At 48.2% G+C, this 20,827-nt stretch overlaps 1 protein-coding gene across 4 annotated transcripts in view; it reads left to right on the top strand.

Moving 5' to 3' along the window:
- ABCC4 (ATP binding cassette subfamily C member 4) overlaps positions 1–20,827 on the top strand; it is a 270,180-nt gene that overhangs the window by 39,277 nt on the left and 210,076 nt on the right. For all 4 annotated transcript variants that reach the window (XM_047871810.1, XM_047871800.1, XM_047871820.1 and 1 more), the window contains 2 exons: positions 13,857–13,967; positions 14,536–14,656. In XM_047871810.1, the coding sequence (XP_047727766.1) occupies positions 13,857–13,967; positions 14,536–14,656 (232 nt within the window). The remainder of the gene's footprint in view (positions 1–13,856; positions 13,968–14,535; positions 14,657–20,827) is intronic.

The following is a 20,827-nucleotide window of genomic DNA, read 5'->3' as shown; positions in this document are numbered from 1 at the left end:
ATGCTAATAGGTGTGAGGCAATACCTCGTGGTTTTGATTTGCATTTCCCTGATGATGAATGATGTTGGCCATCTTTTCATGTACGAATGAATCTATTGGCCATCTGTATGTCTTCAGTAGAAAAAATGTCTGTTCAGATCCTTGGCTCATCTTTTATTTACTTAATGTTTTTATTTATTTTTGAGCAGGCATGAGTGGGGGAGGGGCAGAGAGAGAGGGAGACACAGTATCTGAAGCAGGCTCCAGGTGCCGAGCCATTAGCACAGAGCCCAGTGCAGGGCTCGAACCCATGAGCTGTGAGATCATGACCTGAGCTGAAGTCGGACTCTTAACCGACTGAGCCATTCAGGCACCCCTCCTCTGCTCATTTAAAAAAAAAATATTTTGGGGGCGCCTGGGTGGCACGGTCGGTTAAGCGTCCGACTTCGGCTCAGGTCACAATCTCACTGTTTGTGAGTTGGAGCCCCGCATGGGGCTCTGTGCTGACACTCAGAGCCTGGAGCCTGCTTCAGATTCTGTGTCTCCCTCTCTCTCTCTCTCTCTCTCTCTCTTTCTCCCCCTTCCCCGCTCATGCTCTCTCAAAAATAAATGTTAAAAATTAAAAAAGAATTTTTAAGTAATCTCTATATCCAACACGGACTCGAGCCCATAACCCCCAGATCAAAAGTTGCATGTTCCACCGACTAAGCCAGCCAGGCACCCCCTTCTGCTAATTTTTCAATCAAATTATTTCTTTGCTGTTGAGTTGTAGGAGTTCTTTATATATATTGTATGTTAAACCCTTGTCAGATATGTGATTTGTAAATATTTCCTCCCATTCAGTAGGTTGCCTTTTCATTTTGTTGATGATTTCCTTTGCTGTGTGGAAACTTTTTTTTTTTCTTTATTGAAGTGTAGTTGACATACAGTATTCTTAGTTTCAGGTGTACAACATAGTGATTCAGTATTTATATACATTAGGAAGTGATCCAAGTGACCAAGATAAATTTATTCAAGTGACTAAGATTTATCCAAATGACTAAGATAAATTTATCTACCATCTGTCACCATACAAAGTTGTCATATGTTATTAGCTATATCTCCTATAGTATACATTGTGTCCCTGTGTCTTACTTTATGACTGGAAGTTTATACCCTTTTATCCCCTTCCCCTACTTTGCCCATACTCTCATCCCCTCCACTCTGGCAGCAACCATCTGGTTCTCTGTAGCTGTGAGTCTGTTTTGTCTTGTTTTATTTTAGAGAGCACGGTAGAAGGGGAGAGGGGCAGAGGGAGAGAGAGAATCTCAAGCAGGCTTAGTGCAGAGCCTGAAGTGGGGCTGATCCCAAGACCCTGGGATCATGACCTGAGCTGAAATCAAGAATTGCTGCTCAACTGGCTGAGCCACCCAGGCTGTTTGTGTTTGAGATTCCATGTATATGTGAAATCCTACAGTATTTATCTTTCTCTGACTTATTTCACTTAGCGTAATACCTTCTAAGTCCATCCATCCATGTTATTGCAAAAGAAGCTAAACTAAGACGTTTTGATATAGTCCCACTTGTGTGTTTTTGCTTTGTAAAATTTTCTTTTTTAACATTTATTTTTGAGAGAGGGAGACTGAGCATGAGTGGGGGAGGGGCAGAGAGAGAGAGGGATACACAGAATCTGAAGCAGGCTCCAGGCTCTGAGCTGTCAGCACAGAGCCCGATGCGGGGCTCGAACTCACAAACCGTGAGATCATGACCTGAGCCAAAAGTTGGATGCTTAACCCACTGAGTCACCCAGGCACCCCGTTGTGTTTTTGCTTTGTTGCCTTTGCTTTTGGTATCAAATCCAAAGTATTGCTAACACCAGCATCAGGGATTACTGTCTATGTTTTCTTCAGGGAGTTTTCTGATTTCAGGTCTTAAAAGTTCATCTTCAATCCATTTGAGTTAATTTTTGTGTATAGTGTAAGGTAGTGGTCTAGTTTCATTCTTTTGCATGTGGCTGTCCGGTTTCCCAACACCCCTTATTGAGGAGACCATCCTCTCCCCATTGTATATTCTTGCCTCCTTTGTCATAAATTAATTGACCATATATGTGTGGGTTTATTTTGGGGCTCTCTCTTCTGTTTATGTGTGTATGTGTTTTTATGCCCATACCATACTGTTTTGATTACTGTAGCTTTGTAATAATGTATTTTGAAGTTAGAGAGAGTGATGTCTCCTGTTTTGTTTTTCTTAAGATTGCTTTAGCAACCAGGGGGTCTTTTGTAGTTCCATACAAATCTTAGAATTATTTGTTCTGGGGTACCTGGGTGGCTCAGTTGGTTGAGCGTCTGATTCTGGCTCAGGTCATGATCTCATGGCTCTGTGCTGGCAGCTCAGAACCTGGAGCCTGCTTCGGATTCTGTGTCTCCCTCTCTCTCTGCCCCTCCCCTGCTCACACTCTGTGTCTTTCTCTCTCTCTCAAAAAGAAATAAACATTAAAAAAATTTAAAGTTAATTACTAATCTCTAAAAACTTTCTGACCACTGAGTCTTTGAAGTGATTATCTTCAATAACTTATCAGCAGAAGTCACTCCCATCCACAGTATCATTAGAATACAGCATTGCAGTTGATTTTTGTTTATGTATTACACATCTTACAACTTGCCCTTAGTACCTTTGTGTTGGACTTTCTAATTTTGTAAAACTATATAAAAATCTTATTTTTCTCTGTCTGCTTCCCCACCGCTCCACCTTTGATAGCTGTTAGCCAGTATGGGATGAGCCATCCCTTTCTAGTATCTTCCTTTAAAGGGAATAAATTTAGTGTGTTTTGCTAGAAAGCAGAGTTGCTCACAGATGTAGTTTTTTACATATTTAATAAATATATTATAGAATTGTAAAATATATTTTAGAATATGTTACTGCTATAGTAATTTTAAGGAATTCAGAATAATTGGACACAGAGATGCTTCAGTTTATATTAAATAGGGTATTAAAAAGTTTTTTTAAAGAGTGGTGTGAGTTGCAATGTTTTTCTCTTGTTTTGATAAATTAGTAATAGGATATTGAATTTTATCTATTAAAAATTTTAATGTTTATTTATTTTTTGAGAGGCAAAGAAAGACAGTATGAGCGGGGAAAGGACAGAGAGAGAGGGAGACACAGAATCGGAAGCAGGCTCCAGGCTCCGAGCTGTCAGCACAGAGCCCGATGTGGGGCTTGAACCCACAAACTGTGAGATCATGACCTGAGCTGAAGTCGGATGCTTAACTGACTGAGCCACCCAGGTGCCCCATAGGATATTGAATTTTAAACTCTGATTTCTGATCATGTGGTTTATCTTTATGGGGGAGTGGCAGTCCCAGAGTTAGGACCAAGCCATGGGAAGTGACATCTGTTAGCTACAGGGGAATAAGGCTGGGAGGGGGACCAGGATCTAGTTTACTTGCATGAAGGAATGTGGCTCATTGCACTGTCTTGATGTTTCTCGCAAATCCAATTCCTGATTGCTTTCCTTGCCTTCCAAAGTCTGTCATCTACAAAGTGGCTTGAAAACTGTATTGGGCGCCTGGAGGGTGAGCTCAGTTGAATAAGTGTCTGACACTTCGTTTCAGCTCGGGTCATGATCTCACGTTTGTTGAGTATGAGCCCCAAGTCAGGCTCTGGGCTGAGTGGCAGAGCCTGCTTGGGATTCTCTCTCCCTCTCTCTGGCTTCCCCACTTGCTCACATTCTCTCTCTCTCTCTCTCTCTCTCTCTCTCTCTCTCTCTCTCTTTCCCCCTCTCTCAAATACACTTTAAACAAAACAAAAACCTTGTACTCTTTCTGTTTTACAGGATAAAAGATAATGTTCAAATTCTTACATTTGGAGGATAAGACCTTTGGATAGTTACCCATTACCACACCAAATCCCATGTGGTTTTGAACCTGCTGTCCCTAGGCAATATGTCTTTGCATGTCTGGTTTTGTTTTTCTGGAAAATCCCTCTTTCTCCCTGCTCTCCTCAGTGGGCTCCAAATGATTCTTCTGAACTTGACCCCAGCTTTGTCTCTTCTTCGTAGCCCTCCCTAACCTCCTTTGAGGCCCCCCGGGTGCATACGCTTTCCACTCTCCATTGTGCAGATGGCTCCTTGGACTGACCAGTGACCAGAATTGGCAGGGTTTGGGCGGCCTTTTGAAAAGCTGCTAGTGGCTTCTAACTTGGCTTACTCTGATTCAGTCATTGGATGGAGCTTCGATATCTTTTGGTCTTGGGTTTAAAATGCTCCAGGCCAAGACTGGGATTTTACTCTTTAGCCAGGGTTGGGACGGTTGGGACTGGTGATATAAGGACCACACAAGAGCTTCCCAGTGGTTATGCCAAACACACTGTACAGCACAGTCTTTTTATTATTACTATTTTTTAATAAAAATATTATTTTTATTTCTTATGTATTTTGAGAGACCATGTGCGTGTGCACGTGCAATAGGGGAGGGGCAGAGAGAGGGGGGGAGAGAGAATATCTGAAGCAAGCTCCACACGGTCAGTACTCAGGGTTCAAACCCTCTTCCCGTGAGATCATGACCTGAGCTGAAATCAAGAGTCAGACACTTAGCTGACTCAGTACCCAGATGCCCCTGTATGAAACATTCTTAAACTTGGACATCCTGGAAGAGTTGGTAAGGCACAGAGTTGTGACACTCACTGTAGAGTTTGTGATGCATAGTTCTGGGGTCTGGATTTCCAACAAGTTAGGGGATGCTGATGCCGCTGGTCTGGGGATCTCACTTTGAGAATCTTTGCTGTACAAAAGATCGGTCCTTGGCGCGTGGGGTGTTGATCTCTTATCCCTATGGAGACCCTGCAGAAAGCCAAGAAGCTGATCTTCTTATAGCTCATGACCACCCCTGCCATGTCCTGCTGTCATTCTTCAATATAAATCCCTCATCGGAGTGTGAGTTCCTGGAGGAAATTTGGACCAATGAGTATGAAATGGGTTTATACTGTTACCCTTGTTTCGGTGGCTAAGGGACGACTACGAGTGGCCTGTGGGTACTCTCTGGGGCCAACATTTGAAGGAACGTTATATGGCTTTTCTAGAAACACAAAAAGCTTGGGACAGTGGTTCTGGCCCAGGGGATTTTGCCATCCAGGCAACGTCTGGAGATGTTTTTGGTTGTCACAACCTGGGGTGGGGAGATGCTACTGGCATCTTGAGGGTAGAGTCCCAGGGATGCTGCTCATCAGCCCCCTGTGACTAAAGCATCCAGCCCAAGATGTCAGGAGTGCTGAGCATACGAACCCTTGCTTTTAGTGGAAGGGTGTTCAAATAATGTAGGGTGGGTCTTTTTTTTAAAACATTTTTAAAGTTAGTTTATTTTGAGAGAGAGATAGCACAAGTGGGGGAGGGGCAGAGAGCGAGGGGGAGAGAGAGAATCCCAACCAGGCTCCATGCTGTCAGCGCAGAGCCTGATACAGGATTTGAACCCATGAAACTGAAATCATGACCTGAACCAAAACCAAGAGTGGGACGCTGAACCGACTGAGCCACCCAGGTGCCCAAGGTAGGGTGGGTCTTACTGTGAGATATGTGTGCCTCTCATTTGTCCCTCCTCCCAGTCCCTGCTCTGGGGTGTCCTTGACCCTGACCACTCCACTTCCTTCCACCCCCTGTTCCCCCCCCCCCCCCCCCCCCCCCCAGCTCTGTCCAGGTTGGGCCACAGGAGTTTCCAGTGACAGGTTGGCAGAATCTCCAGGGCAAATTAGCCAATGATTAATAATTAGCCACAGGTAGAAGTACTTTAAAATACATTCTTTCAACAATAAATGACTTATTTGAGTGGGGTTAGGGCATTCGTTGATGATTTACTGACCTCAAATGACCTGCACATTCCCCCTTCTCCTACAAGAGCTTAGCCAGGGTCCTAAGAATGTTCTTTGCCCCCACTTTTCAACCAGGGGAGAGTTTTGAGTGACTGACTCCCTATGTGCCAGGCACAGGGAACACCACAGAAGGACTGTCTTGCCCTCATGGAGCTCTTGCTCTAGAGGGGGGAGAGAGAGATCCACAAAATAAGTGGATTTTTTTTTCTCTCTCAACAAATAGATTGTAGTAAGTAGGTAAAGAAGGTTAGAAGAGGGAAATAAAGGAGGAAATCGTATGTGTTTGATTTTTTAAGAGAAGGTAGCCTAGGTTTTGCGGTGGAGGTGGCTGTTAGTTTAGGACCTTCTCTCTCTGGAGGAGAGAAGGCACAGCCATGGGAGAAAATGGGGAACAACATTTGTTCTTAGCAAAGGGAACAGCAAACAAGACCTGGGAACCACTGAGGCCGGTGCTGGAACACCGAACAGGGATGGGGGTGGGGGACTAGGCTGGAGATGGGGCTGGTGATCCAGGAGGGACCCGGTCATGCATGCCACCTCGTTAGGAAGGAGGTTAGGTGTAATTCTGCTGCGGCAGAACAGCATAGCCTTGTGTTTTTAAGAAATCATTCTGGCGTTTCTGTAGAAAGACAGGGAAACCAAGAGTGCAAGCAGGCAGGTGAGTTAGCAGGCTGCTGCAGCCCCGAGACCCAGTGGGGGGAGCAGAGGTGCCAAAAGTGGATGGGGTCAGGAGGTAGCAGCTACGGGAGTAGTTGATGGGTTGGCTGAGGGGCAGGGAGGCATCCAGTGACTACCGGGCTTCAGGTTTGAATGGTGGGCTCTTGTTTTGGAGGTTGATATTTACAGAGATGGGGAAGAATGGTTTTGGCGGCGAAATCAGGAGTTCCACTGTGGACGTTAAAGGGAGCTGCCTCTTTGGCATCTGAGAGGAGATGACAAGTGGGCACTTAGCCCTGGGAGTCTGGGGTTTGGTGGGAGAGGTCTGACTGCCGGCAGGTGGATGGTATTGGAAGGCAGGGGGTGGGTTGCTGTCCCCTAGGGAAAGCACAAGGCTGCACTCCAGGGAGTGGCTTGCAGAGTAAGAGGATGGCAGGTGCACAGTCACAGGCACCGATGAGCATGGTGGGGGTCTGGAAGCCCATCTTTGTATTCATCAGAAGATTGAGAGGAAGGTTCCAGAAGAGATGAGAACCAGAATGTGAATGGCTGGGGTTTGGGGTGCTGTTTGTATTGGGTTTGGAAGCCACTTCCGGTGATGCAGGGAGTTGGGGTGAAGGGAAGCCCTGGAAGAATGACAGTGACAGAGAATGTTGTAGGTGCAGCAGTGATAGCAGGTGCCAGGGGTGTTTACGGCTAGGAGGCATGGACCGGGTATGAGGCTAGAAAACAGAACTGGGATCCTGAAGGGCCACCCTGAGGCTGCGGGAAAGTTGTGTCCGAGGGGCCAGCCAGGGGTGTGCTAAGAGCAAGGAGCTGAGGGCCCAGGAGAGTTTGCTGGAGAGTTTACAGGAGAGTTTCCTATGGAGGGCTGGGAGGGAGGGTTGGGGACGGCGGTCAGACTGCTGGTGGCAACTTGGAAGGAAGAACTTCCTTTATGGGGATAAAGTGTCCTCCTTTATGAGGGATGAGGCTTAACAGTTTGGAAGAGAGCATTTGATAAAACGGGCACTCATGGCCAGATCTTCACAGAAGAGTCCGCATCAGGCGCTCTTGGGCTCAGAGGGGATCTTGGGTGATGACTCACTCCTCCGTCTAGTGGTAGCCGTGCTGGCTATACTAACTAGATAGGGTATCACCTGCTGGTTGTCTCCTTGCTGGTTCCAAACAATGGTGATTTAATCCCTTTAAGACCTTGTGAGTTGACCAGCAGGAATAGGATCTTACTCATGATTCTTCTCACTTCCTGAATTGAACGCAATATTTTTTTTAAAGAAGGGGATTAGGACAGTAATCCATGCATGATGGTTATATAGTCTCTGTGTTGGTGATGGTGCGGGGACAAGGGACACAATAAAGAGATATGGATTAGCTGGTGGGAGTGGAGGAAAATAGGAAGGACAGCTGTGAGCCCTGGAAGCCCCAAAGTCGAGGTCAGGGCCCACAATATGGGCCCTGGGGTGGAGGGAACTGGGGTAGTGACCCATTTTGAGATAGCTCACCTGCAGGGTAGGTGTTCCTGTATTGCACTGGCTGGATTCTTGCACTGGATGGATTCCTGGGACATCTTTGCCCAGGCACCATGACATACCAGGCTCTGTGCTTGGGAGTGAGTCCAAGTGGTGTGTGAGTCGTCATTGCCCTGAAGGGCTGATGGTCTGGTGGACTGGAGGAAAACCCACCGCTGTGTTCAGTGCTGTGCAGGAGGTAGGAAGAAGAGAGTAAGCTGTGGAGGGAAGGATTGTTGGGGTGGAGCTGGGTTGCTGGACGGCTCAATCCCCAGTGGTCTGGAATTGTTGGCTAAATGTCCCCGGGGAGAAAAGATAAGTCGACATTCAGAGGTCTGTTGTCTCAGGTCTCTGTGTCCAGTCCTTACTTAAGTACACTTGCCATCAGATGGAAAAGCAAGCTTTTGGCCTTTTCTGGTGTCCACGGGGCCCAGCCTGGCTTTTTGGGATTTGGGCATTGGGAGGGCTGTAGTGAAAGAAAAAAGTTTGCTTAATTAACTTCATCTAAGTTATTAGAGCCTTTTTAAGGGGGCTCAAATGTGATTAAGAGCTGTGTCATCATAACTGCTGGTATTTGGTGTGTTTTTTTTAAGAGGGTAGATTTCGTGTTATTTTTATTTACTTATTTAATTTAAATTCAAATTAGTTGACATAGTATAGTGTTGGTTTCAGGAGTAGAATTTAGTGATTCATCACCAGTGCTCATCCCCACAAGTGCCTTCTTTAATGCCCATCTCCCATCTAGCCCCTCCCCGCCGCTAACCTCCCCTCCAGCAACCCTCAGTTTGTTCTCTGTAATTAAGAGTCTCTTATGGTTTGTTTCCCTCTGCTTTTTTTAAAAAAATATTTTAATATTAATTATATATAATATATATAATTATACATTATATATATTATATAAATATTTAAATCAATTTTTAAATTTATTTTTGAGAGAGAGACCAAGTGTGAGTGGGGGAACAGACAGAGAGAGGGAGGCACGGAATCTGAAGCAGCGTCCAGGCTCTGAGCTGTCAGCACAGAAACTGAGCCAGAACCGGGAAATCGTGACCTGAGCCAAAGTCAGACACTTAACTGACTGAGCCACGCAGGTGCCCCTCCCTCTCTGTTTTTATCTGATTTTTCCTTTCCTTCCCCTATGTTCATCTGTTTTGTTTCTTAAATTCCACATAGAAGTGAAATCATCCAGTATCTGTCTTTATCTGACTGACTTATTTCACTTAGCCTAATACGCTCGTTCCATCCATGTCGTTGCAAATGGCGAGACTTCACTCTTTGATGGCAGAGCAGTATTCCAATGTATGTATACACCACATCTTCTTTATCCATTCGTCTGTCAATGGACATTTGGGCTCTCTCCATAGTTTGGCTGTTGTTGACAGCACTGATAAAAACATCAGAGTGCATGTGCCCCTTCGAATCCCTACTTTTGTATCCTTTGGATAAATATCTAGTAGTGCAGTTGCTAGCTGGTTAGTTAGTAGGTAGTTCTATTTTAACTTTTTGAGGCACCTCTATAGGGTTTTCCAGAGTGGCTGCATGTTGGGTGGGTGTTTGTGGTATTGAAAGAAACCCCGGCTGACGCCCTCAGCAGCCTTGGGAGGTGTTCTCCCTGTTTCCCAGAGGCCAGTACTGAGAGATTGTGTGGCTAATTCAAGGTCATACCACCAGAAAGTTAGCAAAGTCTGGAGTTCCTCCAGTGGTACACCTAGCAGAATTTTTTTCTCATTAAATTAAAAAAAAATTGTGGTAGAATACATGTAACGTAAAGTTTGCCATCTTTTTATCTTTTTAAATATTTATTTATTTGAGAGAGAGCGATAGAACCTGAGTCGGGAGAGGGGCAGAGGGAGAGGGAGAGAGAATCCCAAGCAGGCTCTGTGCTGTCAGCATGGAGCCCAATGTGGGGCTTGAACCATGAACTGTGAGATCACGAGCTGAGCCGAAGTCGGAAGCTTAACCGACTGAGCCACCCGGACACCGCCCCACCCCCCTCACCATTTTAAGTGTACAGTTCAGTCGTGTTAAATGCATTCACACTGTTACGTAACAGTTTTCATCTTGCATTGGTGTTTCGTCAAGTGCAAGCTTCCAGTTTCCCCTTCCTCCCCCAGCCCCCCGGCAACCACAGTTCTTTCTGTCTCTCCATATCTGACGACTCTAAGTACCTCCTATAAGTGGAATCGTAATATTTGTCCCTTATGACCCCACCATTTTACATTTCCACCGCTCTGCGCCAGGGTTCCAGTTTCTCCATGTTCTCACCCAACTTGATATTTATTTTCTGACAGTAGCCCTGCTGATATGTGTGAGCTGACGTCTCATGTGGTTTTGATGTCCATTTTCCTAATGAAAAGCATCTTTTTCTCTTCAAAACCAGAATTTTAAAGAGGGCCTTTCAGGGCAGGGTGTCCTCATTTGGGTAAGTTCCACTGCTAATTGCATGAGCGTTTTCTACAGGGAATAAATGACCCAGTATGTTTTAAGCTGTTTGGTGGTTAAAGCTCACAGATCTGTACTTTTCTCTTGGAAGGAAATTGAGACACTGAGATACTAGGTGACTGGCAAAGGGTCGTGGAGGTGCTGTATTTGTAGAATTGGAGCAGGGGGCAGTCTGGGACCGGAATCCAGCCTTCCAGCTCCTGAACTGGGCTTCTTTGGAGGTACCAGGCTACCAGGGTTAGCAAAATCTGAAGGTCGGTTTCTCTTTTTTGCTTCACGATTCATAGACATTCATTTATTCAACAACAAATTCTGGAGCACCTCTGTGGTATCCAGTATCGTGCTAGGGATAAAGGAATGAGTAAGAGAAGTAGAATCTCTACTTTCACAGGCTATTATTGTCTGGCCTCAGAAATTTCCTTACCCTGGTGAATCGGTGAAATGGTGTTCATTGTTAGGCCGTCTCTGCATATTAATTATTGTCATCTAAATAATACATAATGGATTTGCAGAGGTTTTTTTTCTTTTAATCTTTAAAAAAATTTTTTTAAGTTTATTTTGGGAGAGACAGAGCGAGCAGGGGAGGGGCAGAGAGAGGGGTTGAGAGAGATTCCAAGCAAGCTCCTCACTGTCCAGCGCAGAGCCCAATGTGGGGCTCGAACTCACGAACTGTGAGATCATGACCTGAGTCAAAGTCGGACACTTAACTGATTGAGCCACCCAGGAGCCTATGTATAGGTTTTTTTTTTTTGATCCTCTGTACAGTTATTATTTTTTTGTTTCATAATTAGTAATTTGTAGAGATCATTTGGAATTATACAAGTACCGTGTTCCACATCAGACTTTCACCCATGAGTTTTAACTTCATTGGTAATTTCTTAACTCCATGGTTCCTTCTATATTTGCATTCTAGAATGCAAGAGCTTTCTCTTCTCTTGTGTTTCTGTGGCAGTAAGGATTCACGGATTCTTCTGTTACTTAATGATTTGACTCCTCGCCATTTATTACGTGATGCCGGGAGCATCCCAGATTTGTCTGGTGAGAGCCCTTTGTGCAGTCTCCTCTGTGTTTTGGACGCATCTTCGTGATTCCTTGAGTGTAAGGTGTTGTGGGCTCATCTCAAGCTTTCTCTGCCTGTTCTGTGCTCGTGTCAGCCTGTGAAGGGAGGTGCCCTTGTCAGGAAAGCCTGGGACACCGCTCACCTGGGCTCTGCTACTTTTGCGACAGCCCCGCGGGCATTGTCCCTTTTGCAGCCGGTGTTGTGGTCCGACCAGCCCGTGTGATTCTCGTGGTTGCAAGACGAGTCTCAGCGATAACCATCAGGGAACTTTAGAAATGACAAAGTTTATTACCCATAGGTTCTAGAGAGTGCACGGCATGCCTGGGCGTGCACACACTTGGATTTGGGGTTCTGCCTCTACAGAGGTTGGGTAGGGTGCCTGGGGTTTTGCAAGTTCACTCTTTCTTGGTGAACTGAGAACATAAGTGGGAATGAAGGCATGGGAAAAGCCAGCGGTCAGAGATGGTCAGTTATCTCTGTCATCCTGAGTTTTCTTTACAAAAGAAATTTTTTTTAATGTTCATTTTTGAGAGAGAGAGAGAGAGAGAGAGAGGCACAGCACGAGCAGGGGAGGGGCAGAGAGAGGGAGACACAGAACTGGAGCAGGCTCCAAGCTCTGAGCTGCCAGCACAGAGCCTGATGTGGGGCTCGAACTCATGAACTGTGAGATCTTCTTGACCTGAGCCGAAGTTGGACGCTTGACCGACTGAGCCACCCAGGCACCCCTAATCCTGAGTTTTCTTACAAGAAGAGGGAACTTTATGGGTGGTGTAATGTGGCTCTTCATCCAGTGTGGCTGTCTTTATTTGAGATGGAATGACTTGCAGTGAATGCCTCAGCAATTGGAAGCTTAATGCCAGGCACTTAACATGACAATTAGAAAAGCTAATCGACAGGTGCTTCCGCATATTGCCCCAACCTGGAAATGAGACATTTCTTCTAGGAGACCTGGTTTCTTTAGGGAAGAAAGATACTGAAAAACCAGGATCTGGGTGCAGGAGGCCAAAAGGCATAAACTTCTAGTTATGAAGTAAGTCAGTCCTGGGGATGTAATGTATGGCATGGTGACTATAGTTAATAATTCTGTATTACGTATTTGGAAGTTGCTAAGAGAGTAGATCTTAAAAGTTCTCATCATAAGAAAAACTATTTTTGTTTTTCTTTATGTAAAAGAAAAAAATAAAATCCAGAATTTGGGCTCTGGGATGCTTTTTGCTGCTGGTGTGTCAGTGTTCCCAGGGCCTCTCAGTGGATGTGTGTGTGTGCGTGTGTGTGTGTGTGCGTGCATTTATTTTCCCCTCCACGTCTCTATATTTAAAATGTACGCTTTCAGGGGCGCCTGGGTGGCTCAGTCAGTTAAGCGTCCAACTCTTAATTTTTTGGCTCAGATCATGATCTCACAGTTGCTGAGTTTGAGCCCTGCACTGGGCTGTCTGCTGTCAGCCCAGAGCCTGCTTCATATCCTCTCTTGTCCCCTGCCCTCCCCACTTTGCCCCTACTCATGTTCATGTCCTCTCTCTCTCTCTCAAAATTAAATAGACATTTTTTAAATGTTTATTTATTTTTGAGACAGAGAGAGACACAGCATGAGCAGGGAAGGGGCAGAGAGAGGGGGGACACAGAATCCGAAGCAGGCTCTGGGCTCTGAGCTGTCAGCACAGAGACCGACGCGGGGCTCGAACTCACGTACTATGAGATCATGACCTGAGCCGAAGTCGGACGCTTAACTGACTGAGCCACCCAGGCGCCTCTAAATAGACATTAAAAAAAATGTTTAATAAAATGCAAACTTTCAAAAAATTTGAAGTATAGTTGTCACAGGATATTACTTTAGTTTCAGGTGTACAGGTTATGCTGTGCTCACCACAAGCTTGGCTACCATCTGTCACCATACATCACTATGACAACACCACTGACTGGGAGCGCCTGGCTGGCGGAGTGGGTAGAGCATGCAATTCTTGACATCGGGGTTGTGAGTTTGAGCCCCACGATGGGTGTAGAGATTACTTAAAAATAAAATCCTAGTAAAAAACTCAACAACACCATTAACTACATTCCCGATGGCTGTGCCTTTCATCTGTGTGACTTCCTCATTCTGTAACTGGAAGCCTGAACCTCCAACCCCACCTTTTGCACAGCCCCCTCCCTTCCGGCAACATCAGTTTGTTTTCTGTATTTATGGGTCTGTTCCTGCTCTGCTTTTTGTTTGTTCATTTTGTTTCTAGATTTCACATGTAAGTGAAATCGTACGGTATTTGTCTTTTGGAGCCCCCCCCCCTTTTTTTTTAACAAACCCCATGAATGTAAGTTCTAATGAGACAGATGTGTAATTTGGATCTGTGTCAATCTTCTTTTCTCTTAATTTTTAACAGGTGGCTGAACCCCTTGTTTAAAATTGGTCACAAACGGAGGTTGGAAGAAGATGATATGTATCCGGTGCTTCCAGAAGATCGCTCAAAGCATCTTGGAGAGGAGTTGCAAGGGTAAGCCATGGGCAGGAATGAGCCGGGTGAGGAGGAATGAGAATTTCTAAGTGTGTGTCTCCTGGTTTGGGATGGGTCTGGCTTGAGCTTCCTTTCCTAATGCGGTACACTCACCTCCCCTCAGGCTGTGCCTGGGCTTAGCCTACTTTGGTGGCTGGGGAAAGCATATGTTTCCTGTGCATTTGTGGGGTGGCAGTTGCCAGCAGCAGAGGCCCTGGATGCCAGGATCTGTCCCGGAGACGGTATCACTGGAGGAGGCTGTCTGGACTCAGGTCTGCCTTACTGGCTTGCTCATGGTGCTGTAAATCCAGCAGCTCTTGGCCGTGAGTTGTTTCCTGAGACTGGAACTTTCTCCCTCAAGGCATGTTTTTCTGGTGCTTCAGGTTCCGCACCACACATCTTTTAGGAGCCCTGCACACGTTTAGCAGTGCCAGTGAAGCAGCCACAGAGTGCCCTATGATAAACAGAATGTCCTGTAAACACGTAGCTTTTGATTTGTCCGCCCCACCCCTGTTCGGCCCTGTAGCCGGGTGTGTGGTTTCTCACTGTTCTTTTGTTTCTCTTGCAGGTACTGGGATAAAGAAGTTTTGAGAGCCGAGAAAGATGCACGGAAGCCTTCCTTAACGAAAGCGATCATAAAGTGTTACTGGAAATCCTACTTAGTTTTGGGAATTTTTACGCTAATGGAGGTAAAACTTCTACACACAGTGTGTTGTTTTCCAGTGTGTGCGGATGGGTACACAGATGGCAGCATTGCTGGGGACAGGGGCAGGTGGATTACGGTCTGACGATAAAACATGTCTGGGAAACATGATGTAGCTCAGCGGTCGTGTTCATCTTCAGAATGGGCAGATACTTAAATGGGCCTCCGGCGGGGGCGGGGTGATACTGTTTTTCTTCTAACCAATCGAAATGCAGTGTTGCGGAAGGCTGGTGCTCTGAAGTTTCATGGCATGTTGGGATATTGCTGGTGCGTGGGAAGGGTTAGAAATGCTAACAGTGATCCTTGACCCAAAGAAGACTCTACAACCTCAAGGAATATGCGTGCTCTCGTTTGGAGGAATTCACTTTGGATAGAGCCCGGAGTAACACAAAGCGTTTTACAGGTGCTCAGCGAATAGCAGCTAATTTGACCCGGCCAAATCTGATGAATGCTTTCCCAAGAAGCAAGTTTCCCAAGAAGGTATTACTGCCTCCCCCTTCCAGGGGAGCAGAGCCCCGGGGCTCTGTGTGGAGGGTGGAGCCGGCCAGAGCTCCCGAGAATACATGTCTCTCCGGGCTGTTTGCAGAAGGACATGTACTATGAGCCAAAACCCCGTCTGTGGAGGAATTCTGGAGGATTCACACACGACCCATTCTGGTTTCCTGTCCCCGGCTACTGGGGAGGATTGGTGGTTGGAAGGAGGAGCTTTGGTAGCCCGGCACTGCAGTGCGCGTAGGAGTGATGTGCGGAGGCAAAGCAAAGGCAGAAAGTCATCAGGTCCTTGACCTCCGTTACCCTGAAGCGCCTCCGTCCAGATCCTCCAGTAAGACCGTGTTCTCCTGGACACAGTGTCGGTGAGCCTGTGCCTGTTCTGGGCTGCAGCCTGCTGGAAGCATGCTGCAAACCCACCTGGGTGGCTCATGCTCTTTGGTACCTCAGTACTGCCTTAGGGACGTTGGTGGCCCTGTGAGTGTATGTGGGTCGAAGGGATAGAAGTTGTGGTTGCTGGGAAAAGGTTGTTTTATTTTATTAAAAAAATTTTTTTTAATGTTTATTTATTTATGAGAGAGAGAGAGACAGAGCATGAGCAGGGGAGGGGTAGAGAGAGAATATGAAGCAGGCTCCAGGCTCTGAGCTGTCAGCATAGAGCCTAACATGGGACTCGAACTCACAAACTGTGAGATCATGACCTGAGCTGAAGTCGGATGATTGACCGACTCAGCCACCCAGGCACCCCGGGAAAAGGTTGTTTTAGATGGAGAAGGGCGCTGACTTGTCCTGAGTGCTGGGCGTGAGATGGGTGGGCTGGTTGGTGTGTATGGGGGAGGGGCAGCTCCCATGTAAAAGGCTCTGTCGTATTGAAGGGTAGTGGGTGTAGGTAGGTGATCTCTGTCCTGTGTAACTGGAGGAAACCACAGGGTCTGTCAGCTGACAGGGGACTGGATGGCCCTGGGAGATTGATGACAAAGGCGGGTTGGCTGGAGGGTGGGGACAAGTATATTGGGCACCCATCACCACCTAGATACTGCTGTGGCTTGTCAAGGGCAGGGCGGAGATGCAAAGCAGTGGGACTGACAGGGTGGGGGGGGCGGTTGATGGGAGAGGGTACAGGAGCTCCTCGGGCAGCCCCAGCTTGTCACTGACCTGTGGACAGGGGTCCCAGTGATGGTGTTTCCATGTGGTCACAGCAAGTCTCAGTTTGAAATACACAGGGTGACAGGTTGGTGTTGCCGTGGCCGGTGTGTATGCAGGATTTCCTCATCAGATATGGGTGCTGACCTCGCAGAGCATCGAGCTCATGGATTCTGCTTGGTGGGGAGTCCCGCAGCCTCGACGTGGGCCCCGTGTCTGGGTGGGGGTGGGCAGGCACGTGTGTCCTTGGACCTTGGGGCCGGACGGCGTCCCGGAGCAGCCTTCCTCTGCTGCCCCCGGTTCTGTACTTTCCCTTGGTGACAAGTCCTGAAGACGAGGGATCAGAAGGGTGGCCCTTGTGGCTGGGTTTGGACCGTGCTCTGGCTTTCCTCACTGTAGCACACTGCGGCCGTCTTGGGGTGGGTCGCTAAGCCCCACACAGTGACTGGAACCCATCTCAACATGAGCTGCATCTTTGCTGTGTTTGGGAGAAGAGGTATGAGGTGCAGAGGCCGGGCTTCCCCCTGAGAGGATAGGCCCCACTCTGGTGCAGGGAGCACTGATTACTGAGTCGTTGAGCCTGGGAATACCTACTGCTGGGAGAGCTGGGGGTGCTGGGATGGGGGGCTAGATGAGGGTGCAGCTGGTGAGAGTGCCGGCCTCTTTTAGGACATTGGTTATCGGGGAGTGGAGTCTGGCAAACATGGGGCTCATACCCGGTAGTAGTCGTGGCAGTGGTGGTGGAGGGGGTGGGAGGGCTCTTACCCGGTAGTAGTAGTCACGTTGGTGGAGGTGGTGGTAGGGCTCATAGCCGGTAGTAGTCGTGGTGGTGGTGGGAGGGGCTCATACCCAGTAGTAGTCATGGCGGCGGTGGCGGCACTGGTGGTTGCTCAGCCTCAGTAGCGGGATTGCTAGTGTCAGCAGCAACAGCAGGACTCACACTCAGTAGTAGCAGCAGCAGTACTGTTACTGGTAGTATTACTGGTGTTACAGCAGGAGTGGTGAGACTCCCACCCAGGCGCGTTAGCAGCAGCCGCAGAAGCTCATACTCTGTAGCAGAAGTTTTCTCACTGGTGGTATTGCTCCTCTTGGTGGCAGCCGAGCCGTAGAGCCTCCCACTCAGCAGTAGTAGTAGTAGTAGCGGTGGAGGCTCATACTTGGTGGAAACGGCAGCAACAGTAGTTCATACTCAGAGGGAGTCGTACCACCAGGAGCAGTTTCCGCAGGGACCCACACTCGGTGGTAAGCTGGCTCTGGTAGCAGCATGGGAATGACAAGGACTTGAAACTGTCAGCAACTGCTACAAGCACTTTACACGGAACGTTACTTTCATTCTTGTAGCCAGCTCCGACACGGTGGCGAGTATTACTGTTTTCCCCACTGTAGGGCAGAGGACGCACAGCGCCAGGTAGTTCTGTGGTGTGCCCGGTGTCCCACAAAGCATAAAGGACGGAGCCGAGACTCAGTCGTGGGTGCTGTAACTTACGAAACCTGACCGTCTGGACGACTGAAAGCTCATCCGGTGTCGGGAAGGCTTGTTCAGAGGACTTCGACTTCAGGGTCTCAGATGCACGCATCTTGAACCTGCCTTAGGCTGTAAAAGGCTAAAAACTCCCTGGATAGAAAACGAGATTAGGGGTTGGGTAGAGCTCAGGTGACAGTGTCCCCTGGGAGCCGGAAGTGGCTAGGGTGCCGACACTGGCAGTAGCAGCATGGTGTCTTCAGATCAACCAGGAGCCCTTTAGAAAGCCACCTCTACTCTTTACTGTCCCTAAGTGGATGAGGGTGTGGTTGCCCTGTGCCTAAGTCGTAAACATCCATCTACACTCTTGTTTTGCTTTGCTTTGCTCCCCTCGCCTCCCCTCGCCTTCCCCTCCCTTTCCCCCTCCTCCCCTCTCCTTTTTTCTTCTCTTTTCAAGTTTATTTACTTATTTTGAGAGTGTGTGACCAGGAGAAAGGCAGAGAGAGAGAGAGAGAGAGAGAGAAAATCCAAAGTAGACTCCACACTATCAACTCAGAGCCCAATGCGGGGCTCAAACCCACAAACCGTGAGATCATGACCTGAGCCGAAATTGAGAGTCAGACGCTTAACCAACTGAGCCTCCCAGGCGCCCCACATCCATCTACGTTCTTGAGACACCATTCTAGATGAGCTCCTGGAGACCGGCCAGCGGGAAGACTGGAGCCTCAGAGGGCACTTGGATGATCTGAGCAGAGGCCGAGTTCTCTGTTGTTACCAGCAGGTACACCTGGCTCCCTGCTGAGAGATGGTGTCTCTGGGAGCCTCCGAGTGGGTGTGCATTGGTGAGAATGAGAACCCCGGTCAGTCCCTGGTGTGCGAGCGTGTTCCCACGCGTAGGGTGTGCAGCCGGCCCAAGGTAGCGCAGTGACCGTCTGGGGTGGACTCCGTGCCGGCAGCAGACACGTCAGGTGTGGAGTGGACCTGGGCTGCCGCCTGGAGGGTGCTTGCTCCTTCGTGCTGTGATGAGGCCTGTATCTTGGCGGTTTCCCGTATACAATGAGACGGTGGGCTCCGAGCCCGGTGACTAGCTCGCTTCTCACTTCATGTCTTTAAGAGAACATGCGCCAGAGCCCTTACTCCTGTGGCGGGAAGCTCAGGCAGCTCCCGGTGTTAGAGCTCAACCGGAAGTAAACCTTGAGTTCTTTTCTGACAGCGAAAGGAGCCTGAAATCCAACACACATGACCCTTGTTTTCCTAGACTTGCCTGTTGACACACTGCTGTTCTGGAGAAGTTCGAAATGAGTTTTGATGGTGGAGCTACTAAGGATCTGTTACATTTCAAAATCACTTTCAGGTGCTATTTTGGGTTTTCCGTGACTAAAGGTAGTTACTCAGTTAGTTTGATAGGATGAATGTTAGTTTATTATTTTTATTTTTTTACTGTTTATTTTTGAGAGACAGAGACAGACAAAGCGCAAGCGAGGGAGGTGCAGAGAGAGAGGAGGGACACGGTATCCGAAGCAGGCCCCAGGCTCTGAACTGTCAGCACAGCGCATCCCGAACCCACAGCCCGCGAGATCATGACCTGAGCCGAAGTCATACACTTCACTGAGCCACCCAGGTGCCCCGGCATGTTAGTTTGATAATAAACTCTATGAAGCAGCTTCTTGTTTTGTGATCTTCTGTGCTGCTTGTTGCTCTTTGTATTTTAGGTCGTGGAAGATCTGAACTCAACCATAGGATTTTTGGAAGAGCTTGAGGCTTGCTGATTATCCATGGTTTCTAAGCGGTGCAGGGTTCCCAGCCAAAGCGTGGGCAGGGCCTTCCCCGGGCACTACCGGCAGCACCAGCGGGGAGAGGCAGGGCGTTCGATGCAGGCTAGGGTGAGGCTTTTGAGGTTGGATTTCACAGGAGCGAGAATCTCCGTCCCATGATGATTTAGGAATGATTGTAATGCTTGCAGAAACCGGCTCCGTGCTGATGTTGAACACAGCATTCTTGTAGGCCAACGCAAACTCGAATGGAACAGCCAGCGAGTTCCCGGCCCGCCTGGTGCCTGTGTGCACCTCCATGGGGACGTGGTGGGGACCGACCAAGTCTCCTTCTGCCCAGAGGAGGAGCCTGAAGCCTCCTCGGGAGCAGGCCTCAGACAGTAGCAGGGACTGCCTCCCCATGCCACCCGGGGCCTTTGCTGTGAGAGGCGCGGTCACTGCCTGTTGTGTTGGTTGGGAGGCCGCACATTGCCGGTGTGCTCCCAGTGCCCCTGCCCTGACAGGGGAAGGGTGCCCGGGGGTTAGGTCTGCTACGTGGGATGCTTGGAAATAGCCCCAGGCGGCTGCCGGCGTTGGCCAAGGCCACTTGTGCTGATTGTGTGTGGTCCAGGTGGAGGCTGTAGGGAGGTGAACATTTGCCTAAATCTTCAGGCTGGAACTCAGCTGATGGGCAAGAAGTAAACAAAATCCTTGGAATTCCCCAGTGTGGTTTATACCCCAACTTAGGGCTGATTCCAGGAGAGCTGCTCCTGGGTTTTTGCATTTATTTTTTTTAACATTTTTTTAAGTTTTTTTATTTTGAGAGAGAGAGAGAGCATAAGCAAGGGAGGGGCAGAGAGAGAGAGGGAGGGAGAGAGAGAATCCCAAGCAGGCTTCACACTGTCAGCGTGGAGCCCGACTCAGGGCTCGAACTCATGCACTGTGAGATCATGACCTGAGCTGAAATCAAGAGTCAGAGGCTTAACCGACTGAGCCACCCAGGCACCCCAGGGCCTTTGCATTTATGTCCTAACTGATTCTTCCAAGAGCCCCTCGCCTCTGCTCAACCCAGGGGGCTGAGGAGTGGCTGTTGGTAGCTGACACGGTGGGTCATGAATGACCATTAAGGACTGCTTGGCGAAGGCGAGGTGAGGAAGCGGACAGGAGACCTGCTGGGTGCACCTGCTGTGTACCCGCTGCCGGGTCTTGGGTGTGTAGTGTTGTTAGTATCCACAGTGATGACCGACCCCGAGTCATAAATAAAGGTGATGCTTCTCATGCGTTTTCTTTAAGATGTCAGGCAAGTAGGTGA

The sequence above is a fragment of the Prionailurus viverrinus genome, chromosome A1 (assembly GCF_022837055.1).
Source record: "Prionailurus viverrinus isolate Anna chromosome A1, UM_Priviv_1.0, whole genome shotgun sequence".
In the NCBI taxonomy this organism is placed as follows: Eukaryota; Metazoa; Chordata; class Mammalia; order Carnivora; family Felidae; genus Prionailurus; species Prionailurus viverrinus.
The sequence above is the reverse complement of the archived record's forward strand: the minus strand, read 5'-3'. Positions and strand labels throughout refer to the sequence as shown.